At 37.8% G+C, this 13,085-nt stretch overlaps 1 protein-coding gene across 1 annotated transcript in view; it reads right to left on the reverse strand.

The window, feature by feature from the left end:
- Window positions 1-6,828: 6,828 nt before the first annotated feature.
- The window catches only part of Gnb4 (guanine nucleotide binding protein (G protein), beta polypeptide 4), a 42,171-nt gene continuing 35,914 nt past the window's right edge, over window positions 6,829-13,085 (reverse strand). The window contains exons 9-10 of the mRNA XM_013033686.1: window positions 9,763-9,979; window positions 6,829-7,087 (exon numbers count right to left, since the gene is read on the reverse strand). Of these exons, the coding sequence (XP_012889140.1) occupies window positions 6,981-7,087; window positions 9,763-9,979 (324 nt within the window). The 3' untranslated portion in view covers window positions 6,829-6,980. The remainder of the gene's footprint in view (window positions 7,088-9,762; window positions 9,980-13,085) is intronic.

Below are 13,085 nucleotides of genomic sequence, written 5' to 3' on the forward strand. Positions count from 1 at the left end.
ACATCACATTATCTGACCTTTTCCACTTGACTCATACATATACTAGATATTGCAAATAAGAGAAACCATGGGGCCTATGTTTCTTTGGGCCTGGCTTACTTACTTCACTTAATATAATTTTTTCCAAGTTTTTCCATTTCCTAACAATGTCGCCCATACATTTTTGCACAGCCTGGCTCTGAACCACAATCCTCAGATCTAGGGTAGCTAGGGTGAAAAGAGTGAGCCTCCAGTGCTGGGTAGCAGTTACGTTTTCGTAAGCCCTCCAAGTGATCCTGATGCATAGTACAGTTTGGGAGTCATGAGTACAATGTTTCTGGTATAGAAAGTTTTATATCACCAGTTTGTAGTTCCATCTGATTGGGTTTAATAATGTGTGAATGTTGGGAATGGAACACCAAAATAATGAAAATCAATTCTCATGAAGCATACTTGTGGCTTAGCCCAATGAATGATGTAGCAGTTATATGACTAGTACAGTTCAAAGTCATTACACATATACCTATTTACTATGTACATTTGCAGGATTATTTATAAACTTGGTATAATCTTAAGATTTTTTTAAAAATTTAAGCAAGCTTGTAAGAATGAAAATAAACCTGTTGGCTTGATAGTTGATAAATGAAACAATTATACTAATATTTAGTGAGTTTTAATCATTTTTTTTTGGTCGGTCATGGGGCTTGAACTCTGGGCTTGGGCACTGTCCCTGCGCTTTTCAGCTCAAGGCAAGCGCTCTATCGCTTGAGCCACAGCACCACTTCCGGTTTTCTAGTGGCTTATTGGAGATGAGTCTCACAGATATTTCTGCCCGGGCTGGCTTTGAACCACGATCCTCAGTCTCAGCCTCCTAAGTAGTTAGAATTACAGGCGTGAGCCACCGGTGCCCAGCTGCTTCTTAATCATTTTTATAGTAGGCATGTAAACTATCTGGAATGACTTGGCTCATTTGCTTTCATTACTGTTATTTTCACCTGGTCAAGTATTGAAAACATAAAGGATGTCATACACCACCTTTTGGTGGAGCCTATTTTCAGAGACTTTCCACATTAGCAATGAAACTTATAGGCATTTATTCAAAATTCCTCCCTGGACATCTCAACTGGTTTCATTTTCTAGTTTTAGATATGCTACTTAGCTACTTCAGCCGTATTCATCCTCACTCACCCTCTTCATTAACCTTCCATATTCTGGCTGGTGAGCCCCTCTATCCAAGCTGTGTGTGTGTGTGTGTGCGTCAGGGCCTGGTTCACCCTCTTCATTAACCTTCCATATTCTGGCTGGTGAGCCCCTACATCCAAGCTGTATGTGTGTGCATGCGTGTGTGCGTGCGTGAGTGTGTTTCAGGGCCTGGTCTCTGTCCCTGAGCTTCTGTGCTTAAGGCTAGCACTCTACCACTTGGAGACACCAGGCTTTTTGGTGGATAATTGGAGATAAGACTTTGCTGCTCGGGCTTTGAACTGTGATCCTCAGATCTCAGCCTCCTGAGTAGCTAGAATTACAGGTATGAGCCACCAGCATCTGGCTGTCAGCTAATTATTTTTTTAAAATACATTAATTACATCAATGGGTCTCACAATGATACTATGCAGAAACTAATTTGATGTAGTTTCATCTGTCAATTCTTATTTTTCCAGGCAACTAGAGTAACATCTTAATTTTCTCTTAAGTCTTAAGGTTTTTATGAGAAGAAAATAGAAAAAAATTAATACCATAAGTAAAATTGTCTATTTTAAAAATTGGACAGGAAGGAACTAAATTACCCTTTTCTTACAGGGGAAGAATGACTTGCTTTCTGGTCTTTTAATAAGCTAGAAGTCAAGAAATAAAAACATTGTTTATTTCAATAAAGAATCAGGGTTGAGTATGAAATAATGAATTTCAGAGTTCTGGGACGTAATTTTTAAATGAATCTTATTAAAAATTGACAAAACATACAATGAACTCTAGTTAAAAGCATTTTATTGATTACAATATCAATTCACAGCAATATTTCACAAAGCAACTATACAAGGAATGAACCAGTATATGAAAGATCTATGAATATTGTTAAATCATGGCACATATCCAGTTAAGATTTAAAGCTTTAGCATGTTTACTTATATATTAGACATACTACTAACAGTTTATCACCAAGTGTGCAAATACTACTCTAGGTCAAGAAAAACATTTTCAAAATACCTTAAGAGTAAAATATTTTAAGCAACATTAATGCCATTAAACTATGGACACCTTTGAGAAAATGCAAATGTTCAAATGCTTGTTTGAAAAGAAAACAGTAAGAGCACCATAGTGAAAGGTGGACTACCGAATATAACCACTCAGATTCTATTAGCCAAAAAATATTGTATGATGTAAGATTTTGCTGGGTACATATAACACTATTTGAAACAATAAGATTTTCCCCTATAATGCTTGTCATAGGTTTATTCACAAAATCAGTCACTGAAAAAGACGTAGAAAAATGTATCAACATGCAAACATATGTTAAATACAGAAATTACCATCCATATAGGGTTAACAAATAAGTAGCTACTATAATTGATACTCAATAATATACCACTGATTCTGAAGTAATTCAAGTTAAGAAAAGTGAACCTAAGGTATACAGAACATTTTACCTAGTTAATTTAAGATTGGTTTTGCTCACTATGCTACTCTTATATAGTGTCTGCTATGGGTAGCTTATTACGTCTAATAAGACATAAACAGTTTAAAGAAAGACAGGTAGAGTTAAATTTAATTTAAAACTTTTTAAAATCCTAGCTACTCAGGAGACATAGACCGGAAGACTGCAGTTTGAAGCCAGCCTGTGCAAGAAAGTCTGATACTCAACTCCAATTACCTCCAAAAAGCCAGAAGTGGAGCTGTGGGCTAAAGTGGTAGACCACTAGCCTTAAGCAAACAGCTCAGAGATAGCACCTTGACCCTGAGTTCAAACTGCAGGACTAACAAAAAACAAAACATAAAAAAAAAAACCTGACAATTGTAAAAAAATTCTTACAAGAACATTCATTGCTAAAACCATGACAGCCTGCCTGGTAGATTGTTTAGTTATTATTTTTCTCCATCAAGCTAATCAACAAGAAAGAAGTATTGTGTTATTATTTAAAATCTATGACATTCACATCAAAGCATAAATTTCCCTGCACAATGAAAATGTGCCAAAGTGAAACTTTTAAGACAGTGTTAATTATTAAGATACCAGTGTTAATTATGAAGATAACAGGGTTGGAGGAAGTAATAAACACAATAGCATATTTTTAGCAATAACATATGAAAATTTCTTTCATATCCCAGAAGCACTACCATCCATTATTTCATGGAGACTACTTTTGTATCACCATGATATTTATTAACCTGCTTATCCAAGTCAATTAAAATGAAAATTGCTTTTTAGACTCCCTTGCTCTTGAAATATTAAGCTCAAAACTTTGTCTCTACACATTTCGAATTAAACATTAGCTAAGGAGGGACTTTGGATATTTAGTCTGAACCTAATAGCACAATCCCAAAGTTGAGGCCTGTTTATCAAAGTGTGAAATCCTTGATGCTGTCTTGAGTGAAGCTTTTGGATACCCACCTCATGGTGAGTTCAGTTGTTTTTTGTTTTTGGTGCCAGCAGTACTGGGGCTTGAACTCAGCCTCACTGCCTTCTTAAGCTTTTTGTTTTTGGTCATGGAGCTTGAACTCTGGGCCTGGTCACTGTCTTTGAGCTCTCCAACTCAAGCCTAGTGCTCTACCACTTGAGCCACAGTGCCCTTCAGTTTTCTGGTGTTTAACTGGAAATAAAAATCTCATGGACTTTCCTGCCTGGGCTGGCTTTGAACCGAGATCCTCAGTTCTCAGCCTCCCGAGTAGCTAGGATTACAGGAGTAAGCCACTGGTGCCCAGCTCTTAGCTTTCTTGGCTGGCACTCTACCACTTGAACCACACCTCCACTTCCAGCTTTTTGCTGGCAAGATTTGTCGCCTATGTGTTGCCCAGGGAGGCTTTGATCTGCAATCTGTAGATCTCAGCCTCCTCAGCAGCTACAATTATAGACCTGTACCCAGCTATAATTACATTCTTTTAGAAAAGAGTATGTGCCTTTAAAATTTTAGTCTTCTCAAAGGCAGTTCTTGTGGTACATACCTGTGAGCCCTAGCTACTCAGGAAGCTGAGGAAAGATGAGAGGCTGAATTTGAAGCCAGCCTGGGCCACATCACACAGTGAAACTATCTTGAGAGTGTTGGGAGGAGGAAGAGAGAAGCTGGATCACAAAACCTACATTTTGACATCAATCTGCTGGGGCACATTGTTTAAATGTTTCATAAAATGGTGAAAAATAAAAATTAATAGATATCAATAACTGCATGCTCTTGATGCAACTTCTTTACAACTAAACTAGCCTTATTTTCAAACATTAAAATCCAAACTACACAATGTAATCTACAAATTATACATTCTTATTTTAGAAAGTCTTAAGCAGTACAGAATTAGGCAATAGCTAAACTGCAAGTAAATACATTTAGCAACTCACATTACTATAAAGCTAGGATTTAACTAGTAAGATGATTGTAGAAATAAAATTGATTACTTTGTCACCAGTCAGTTCTGTGGACAATTAGCTATAAATGTTCAATAGTGGTTGGTTTTCGCCTGGTATGTATGGAAATTATTTTCTTCACAAACTCTAATAACATGAGTTATTTTTAAAGAATTTTAAGACCATACAATTCTAGTCTATATTATGCCTTTCTAACCAGATTATTGCATTTTATAATAATTTTAAGCAGAAGAGTGCATATGTAGGTTGAGTGTGTGTGTTTTAAAAAGTAATGGGAGGGCTGGGAAGGTGGCTCAGTGGTAGATCGCTTGCCTTGCATGCTTGAGGCCCTGAGTTTGATTCCTCAGCACCACATAAGCAAAAAGAAAAAAGCCTAAGTGGCGCTGTGGCTCAAGTGGTAGAGCACTAGCCTTGAGCTGAAGAGCTGAGAGACAGCGCCCAGGCCCAGAGTTCAGGCCCACGATCAGACCCCCCCCAAAAAAAAAACAGAAGTATCCCCTGTTGGATAATATGTTTAAAATATGCCTTATTTTAGGCTGGGAATATAATGCGGTGGTAGAGCATGCATAAGGCCCTGAGTTTTGTTCCCAGCCCCACAAAAAAAAAAAAGATTAGTGAAAAGAAATAAAATGTACATTATCAAAAAGCTGTACTTTATGAAGTGATACAGTTCACAAGCATTTAAAAAAATCCCAAATACAAACATACTCACATATACCCTCTAAAATATTAGTTTGCTTTTATAGTTTGTCTCATTTTATTCTCTAATATCCATTGACCTTAACAAAATTAATACTGATATGTCATTAAATTTGGTGTATGTATCTGCACATACACAACATAAAACTGAAAATTCACAGGTAAAAATTTGTGAGTAGGTTAGGGTTACAGATGATCAAAAGTTAACACAGAACTATCTCAACAGTAACATAGTTTGCTAAGTTACAAAGCACCATGCACCTGTACATATCAGAATAACCCGTAACTTTAGTATCAAGCAAGACTAACAAACTTCTATTGTCAATCATTTACATTATTTTGTAGGAGAAAAGGTATCTTTATTTAAATTAGGAAGGTGTGGAATTCTCATAAATACATTACTATTCCATTCATAAACATTGTAAGTGCTTGATAAAGTTCTCTTCATTTTAAAATGGCTTTAGGAATTTTTTGGATTAAAATGAGGTCACTGAAATCTAGATATTCTTTGAAACAAAACCTCTTGAAAACCATTATTTTGTGCTAACGAGAAAAATACTACAGAAGAACATAAAGCTTGAGTGCTTTTTAAAAGAGTTGAAGAACTAGGGTGTACCTTAGTGATAGAGCATTTACCTAGAATTCACAAGGCCCTGGATTATGCCCCAGCACTTGAAGAAAAAAAAAAAGGAGGGGCAGAGGGAGAAGGCACAAATAGTTTACCTCAATTCAGATTTTATCCTCAGTTCATAAAGCCACCTTGTTACAATGATAAATGAATCCTAGTGAATCTACACTTCTCCCAAATTGTTCATGCTGATTTCCTACATCCATTGCCTGATTATGAGCAGGTGGACTGCTAGCATACCAAAGGATCTGCAAGAAAATGATTAACTCCTCTCAGAGATATGTTACCTGTTAACCTATCAACACTTAACTATTAAGCAATTGAGATCTCTTGTTTGGGTTTGGTTTTGTTTTTTTTTTTGGGGGGGGTGCCTATTCTGGGGCTTGAACTCACACTTTCATTTGGCATTTTCAAGAATCTCTTTTAGATTAATAAGCAATGGCAAAATTCAAGGAGACTTCTTTCTTTTTTTTTTTTTTTCGGTTGTGGGGCTTGAACTCTGGGCCTGGGCACTGTCCCTGCACTCTTTAGCTCAAGGTGAGAGCTCACTGCTAGAGCCACAGCACCTCTTCTGCTTTTCTAGTGGTTTTTATTGGAGATAAGAGTCTCACTGACTTTCCTGCCGGGGCTGGCTTTAAACCGTGATCCTCATATCTCAGCCTCCTCAGCTAAGATTACAGGCATGAGCCACCGGTGCCTGGCTAGGAGACTTCCTTAAAACACACACAGAGTACCTCTCCTATCCATTATTGTGCCTTAATTACAAAACTCAAAAACGTGATATTTCTTATGCATACAAAGTTAAAGATGCAAACACACTGACCATCTACTATAAAGTGTTCATTCTATTCCATACTAAGAAATAATTATTCAGCAAAAACTAATCCATCAGTTAACCCAAATCCTAAAATTAATATACTGGTTCTTTTATCTCAGCAGGTACCTTTGTCTTGTAGTTCACTGAAAGTTCCTTTTTACATTTAATAATCTCAGTAGAAAAAAATCTTCACCTGCAAATATAAGGTAGAATTTTTTTCACAGCTCTAGGCTGCAGCATTGACTTCTTCAGATATCAATGAAGAACAAAAAATACATATGACACATTTAATTCCAGATTCTCAGAAAACTATCCCAAGATCCTGTTGCCACAGCCATGCCATCGTCAGTTACACCTAAACAGCTGACACGGTTGTCATGACCAGCAAGAACACCTAAAAATAAAAGTACAAAGTTAGTAACTGAAGGAAATACATACTTACTTGAAGTATGCAATAGTGAGCACCTGTCACCCCAGCTATAAGAGGGTACAGGTAAAAGCACTGTAGTATTAGGCATAGCCTAGGCAAAAAAACAAATCTTTTTTTTATTTATTTTTTATTTGTGAACATACTGTACAGAGGGGTTACAATTACATGGGCAGGATAATGCGTACATTTCTTACCAAGCATTGCAGCCTCCTCCTTTGGTTTACCCTTCACATCCCTTCCCAGCCTCCCCCCTCCCCCCCAATCCCAACCCTTCTCCTCCTCCCCCTCCCCCCCCGACCGACGTTGTAAAGCTCGTTTTGGACATGACAACTTATACTTCTCGTTGTTGCATCAGGTCCACCTGTATCCTTAAACAACTGAAAAAAACAAATCTTAAGACTCCATCCAAAAAAGAAAGCAAAAATGAGTAGGGATATGGACTAAAAATTTCAAGGCCACAGTTCAAGCCTCAGTACTGCCAAAAATAATCTGGGGTTCACTACTAAATATCCCCATGCTGCAGATCACATGTATGGTGTATATGTGTACACTGTTATAGACCGTGATAGACAATTTGCTCCAGAAAAGTTAGAATGAACTTGTGACTTTAAATGAGCATCATTATTCCACAATACTGTGAAATTTGGGAAATTATGTAATCACTTAATCACAATTAAAAAAAAACAAAGCCTCGGGGAAGGTAGGGAGGGAAGGGATGGTAGGGAGAAAACAATGGAGGGGGTAACGATGCTCAATAGGAAGTGTACTCATTACCTTGCTCATGTAACTGTAACCCTCTGTATAGTATCTTTACAATAAAAAATTTTAAAAAAAGAAAAAGAAAACGAACCTTACAATGTCGGGGGGAAGGAGTTGGGGAGGTGGGGCAGGGAAGTGATAGTAGGGGGAAAATAAAGGAGGAGGTAACAATGCTTGTTATGAAGTGTACTCATTACTCTACTCATGTAACTGTAACCCCTCTGTACAACATTTTTATGATAAAAATTAATAATAATTTTTAAAAAGCCAAAAAAAATAATCTGGGTTCACACCTATGATACTAGCTACTCAAAAGGCTGAAATCTAAGAATATCAGTTCAAAGCCAGCTGAGGCAGACAAACCCAAGAGACTTTTATCTCCAATTAACTAGCAAAAAAATGAAAGTGGAGGTGTGGCTCAGTGGCAGAGTGCTAGCTTTCAGCAGAAAAGCCAATAAATTTCATATGACAAGAGATCTTGAGTTCAACCCGCCCCACCGCCAAAAGCACAAAATTATAATAATCTAAAATAGGAATATGTTTATCCTGCATTTCTCATGAGTTCATATTCCAATTTTACTACTTTATTTATTCATTTATTCATTTATTTATTTATTGGTCGTGGGGCTTGAACTCTGGGGTTGGGTGCTGTCCCTCAGCTCTTCAGGTCAAGGCTAGCACTCTACCACTTGATCCACAGCACCACTTCTGGTTTTCTGTGGTTTTCTGGAGAGTAAAGTCTCACGGAGGTTCCAGCCTGGGCTGGCTTCAAACCTCGATCCTCAGATCTCAGCCTCCTGACTAGCTAGGATTACAGGCTACTTTAAATTTTTTAAATGTTTTTATTATATTTATTATAGAGCTTAATCTTTACAGAAAACAAAAAATGAAATATGGAAAAATGATGAAAATATGGGGGTGAAATCTACCAACACTGTACTCATAAACTGATTTGTTAAATGATACACCCTTTAAAGATAATAAGATTATAAAAAATACTGTGGACTGCAGCTGTACTTGTCCAAGGGGAAACACTGTTCAAACACTGTCCATGGGGGTTTTGGAAAACTATTTATGGTAACCTCTTCAGGCTTCTTCTTTTTCCTTTTTTTCCTCCCCCCACCACCTCACCCCCGCCTTCACCCAGAACTGAGGCTTGAACTCAGGGCCTGGGTGTTGTCCCTGAGCTCTTTTTTGCTTTAGCTAGCACTCTACCACTTGAGCCACAGCCCCACTTCTGGCTTTTTCTGTGATTAATTGGAGATAAGAGTCTCACAGACTTTCCTGCCTGGACTGACTTCCAACTATGATCCTCAGATCTCAGGCTCCTGAGCAGCTAGGATTACAGGCGTGAGCCACTAGCACTAGCTTCATACTTTTTTTGTTTGTTTGTTGTTGTTGTTGTTTGCTGGTCATGGGGCCTGAACTCTGTGCCTGGACGCTGTCCCTCAGCTCTTCAGCTCAAGGCTAGCATCCTACCACTTGAGCCACAGCACTACTTCTGGCTTTTTCTGCTTATGTGGTGCTGAGGAATTGAACCCAGGGCCTCACGCATGCAAGGCAAGCACTCTACCACTAAGCCACCTTCCCAGCCCTGGCTTCATACTTTTTAACACAACTGTATTTGACCTTCTTGGTTTAATAGGTTCCAGGTTTTACTAATAACTACCCTTTTAGAGGTTCTGCAGGTTGTGAACTCAGCATTTTGAGATTTAGTTAATGAACACCATGTAGCTCACAAACTTGTTGCCGTTACTTGCTCTCATCTTCTCACTGTCCTGTGGGTTTATGTTTTTGTCTTTTAAACCTTTATGCAATTGTTGGAGTTTCTGAGAGAGTATTCTTGATAATCAGAACCCAGTGTGGACTTATTTACTAACCTGCACGATCACCTTTTAGCGTGTCCCACACATTACAATTAAAGTCATCATAACCAGCTAGCAGGAGGCGCCCACTTTTTGAGAAGGCAACAGAAGTGATCCCACAGATGATATTGTCATGAGAATACAATAACAACTCTTGGTCTGCACGGAGGTCAAAAAGTCGACAAGTAGCATCATCAGAGCCGGTGGCCAAGGCATATCCATTTGGGAAAAACTAGAAGGAAAACAATAAACATCTTTTACAAGGATGTACACACAAAATATGGGATACTGTGTCATTCATAACAGAGTTGGGAATGAGGCAGATCTGAATTCAAATTCCAAATTTGCTACTTCCTGTATGAGTGATCAAGGGCCCTTTTTGGGTTTTTTTGAGACAAGGTCTCCTTCCATAACCTCAGCTGGCCTTAAACTAGTAATTCTCCACCCTGCCTGGGTACGCTTTTTAAATATTCCGGGCTGAATATATGATATTCGAAAATACACAGCCTACTCATAGCAAGCATAAATAAATACTGGCTCTAACCCTTACTAAAACGTTTTAAGTAATTTAAATTAATAATTACTAATGATATATGTAAATATATGCATTTACATTCCTAAAGAAATACAAACTGCTACTATAAGAAGTAAATAGGACACTATGTTGAACAATGAACTTTACAATTTAGGTGTGGGGGGGAAGGGGTTGTGGAGGTGGGAGTGAAGGGATAGTAGGGGAAAAACAAAGGAGGAGGCAACAATGCTTGATAGTAAATATACTCATTACCTTGCTCATGTAACTGTAACCCCTCGGTACAGTATTTTTACAATAAAAAAACGTATTGAAAAAATCAAAAAAGAAGAAGAAGTAAATAGGAAGCTGAGCGCTGGTGGCTCACGCCTGTAATCCTAGCTATTTAGGAGGCTGAAATCTGAGGATCATGGTTCAAAGCCAGCCCGGACAGGAAAGTCTGTGAGACTCTCATCTCCGATAAACCACTCAGAAAACTGGAAGTGGTGCTGTGGCTCAAGTGGTAGAGTGCTAGCCTTGAGCTGAAGAGCTGATGGACAGCACCCAGGCCCAGGGTTCAAGCCCCACGACCAACCAAAAAAAAAAGAAAACAAATAGGAAAAACTTCATAAAAGATAACATAAACTGGACCCTGGAGGCTCTCACCTGTAATCCTAGCTATTCAGGAAGCTGAAATCTGCAGATTGAGGTTTGAAGCCAGCCTTGGCAGAAAAGTCCAAGAGACTTTTTACCTCCAATTAATTAACAAAAAGCTAGAAGTGGAAGTGTGCCTCAAGTGGCAGAGCACCTGCCTTGAGCAAAAAAAAACAAGTGAAAGTATGAAGCCCTGAGTTCAAGCCCTAGTAACCACACAAAAAACAAACATGAAACATTTCAATTATTATACAAAACTGGGCAATAAAGAATCTATACAGGATTAGTTCATAAATAATAAATATTTCTCAGATACTGTCACTATTCCACACTGATTTGCTGCTGCTGTTGTTGTTGTTGTTGTCTGTCAGTTGTAGAACTCAAGCTTAGGGCCTATGCACTGTCCCTGTGCCTCTTTGTGCCCAAGGCTAGCACTCTACCACTTCAGCCACAGCACCACTTCAGTTTTTTTGAGTGGTTAACTGGAAATAAGAATCTCACATGGACTTTTCTGCCCAGGCTGACTTTGAACTTCCATCGTCAAATCTCAGCCTCCTGAGTAGCTATGATTACAAGCGTGAGCCACAAGCACTTGGATGATTTGTCTTTTATAGAGTACTTCATGAATTCATCATTAAAAAATTTACATGTCTCCTTCCACTTGGACTGTCAGTAGTAATGTCTCCCTTTGTAGAAATAAAATTAATATAAACGTCTTTTTGTTGCAGCATTATTTCATGGTTTATCACTTGTAGTAAAAAGTATACAGCAGTTTTAAATTTCTGTATTGTAAATTTATCTTTCCCTTTAAAGATGCTTGATGAGTAAAATCTTTCCCAGGTTGTAACTGGTTTATGGTATACACTTCTTCAGATTTCATTTTCCACATCTTTATTTTTATCCATCTGGAACTTATTTGACAAACAACAGTCAGTGTAAAAATCAAACTTAATTTTCTTTTCTTTTGCCAGTCTTGGGGCTTGAAATCTAGGCTTGGGCTCTGTCCCTGGGCTGCTTTTGCTCAAGGCTAGTTCTCTACCACTTGAGCCACAGCACCACTTCTGATTTTTCTGAGTAGTTTACTAACGCACTTTCCTGCCCAGGCTGGCTTTGAACTGTGATCCTCAGATGTCAGCCTCCTGAGTAGCTAGGATTATAGATATGAGCCACCAGCACTTTCTTAATAAACAACCATTCCAGCTATGAATTAATATTTTTTATTGATTTGCTGCTCCATAGTGACTATATTCTTGGAAACACCTTTATTGGTTTTGTTCTGTTTTTTGTTTTTGTTTTTTCATACTAGAAATCGACAAGGGCTATATACATGCTAAGCAATCACACTACCACTGAGCTATACATACCACCAGCCTTAGGGTTTTAAAATAGGTAGCAGGCCACTTTGGAAAGCAGTATGAAGGTTCTTCAAAAGACTCCACATAGAGCTCCCCTATGACCCAGCAATCCCTTTTTGGGCAAATGATCACAAATAAGACCATACTAAAGTTACCAGCACAACTATGTTTATTGCAGCATTATTTACCATAGCTAAGATATGGAACCAACCCAGATGCCCCTCAGTAGATGAATGGATAAAGAAAATGTGATATATATATATATATATATATATATGTATATATAATATATATAAAGAAATTCTATCCCTCCATCAAAAAGAATGACATTGCAGAGTTCGACTCCTCAGCACCACATAAGCAAAAAGAAAAAAGCTGGAAGTGGCACTGTGGCTCAAGTGGTAGAGCGCTAGCCTTGAGCTGAAGAGCTGAGGGACAGCACCCAGGCCCAGAGTTCAGGCCCCATGACTGGACCAAAAAAAAATTATAAATAAATAAATAGGCTGCAGGGATATGTTATTTTCTCAATGGAATGTATTTCTGGCTACTAAATACAAATATTTACTAGAATATTTTATGATTTTTCTTTACAAGTTTTTCTTGATAGGATTTTCTTTTTTCTATTTTTTTAAAAAGTTATAGGAAAGCCTGTATGTTCTCAAAGATTTTTTTTAATTTAATTAATTTATTTTTGTATGTGTAAACATACATACTGGATTTCTATGTTTTTCAAAGATATATACCATACATTTTCTTTGGGAGTTCTAGATAGCAAAATATGTTTTTTATATCCTCATGGCATCCTTTATTTCAGTTTT

This window comes from Dipodomys ordii, unplaced genomic scaffold, assembly GCF_000151885.1.
Source record: "Dipodomys ordii isolate 6190 unplaced genomic scaffold, Dord_2.0 Scaffold175, whole genome shotgun sequence".
NCBI lineage: Eukaryota > Metazoa > Chordata > Mammalia > Rodentia > Heteromyidae > Dipodomys > Dipodomys ordii.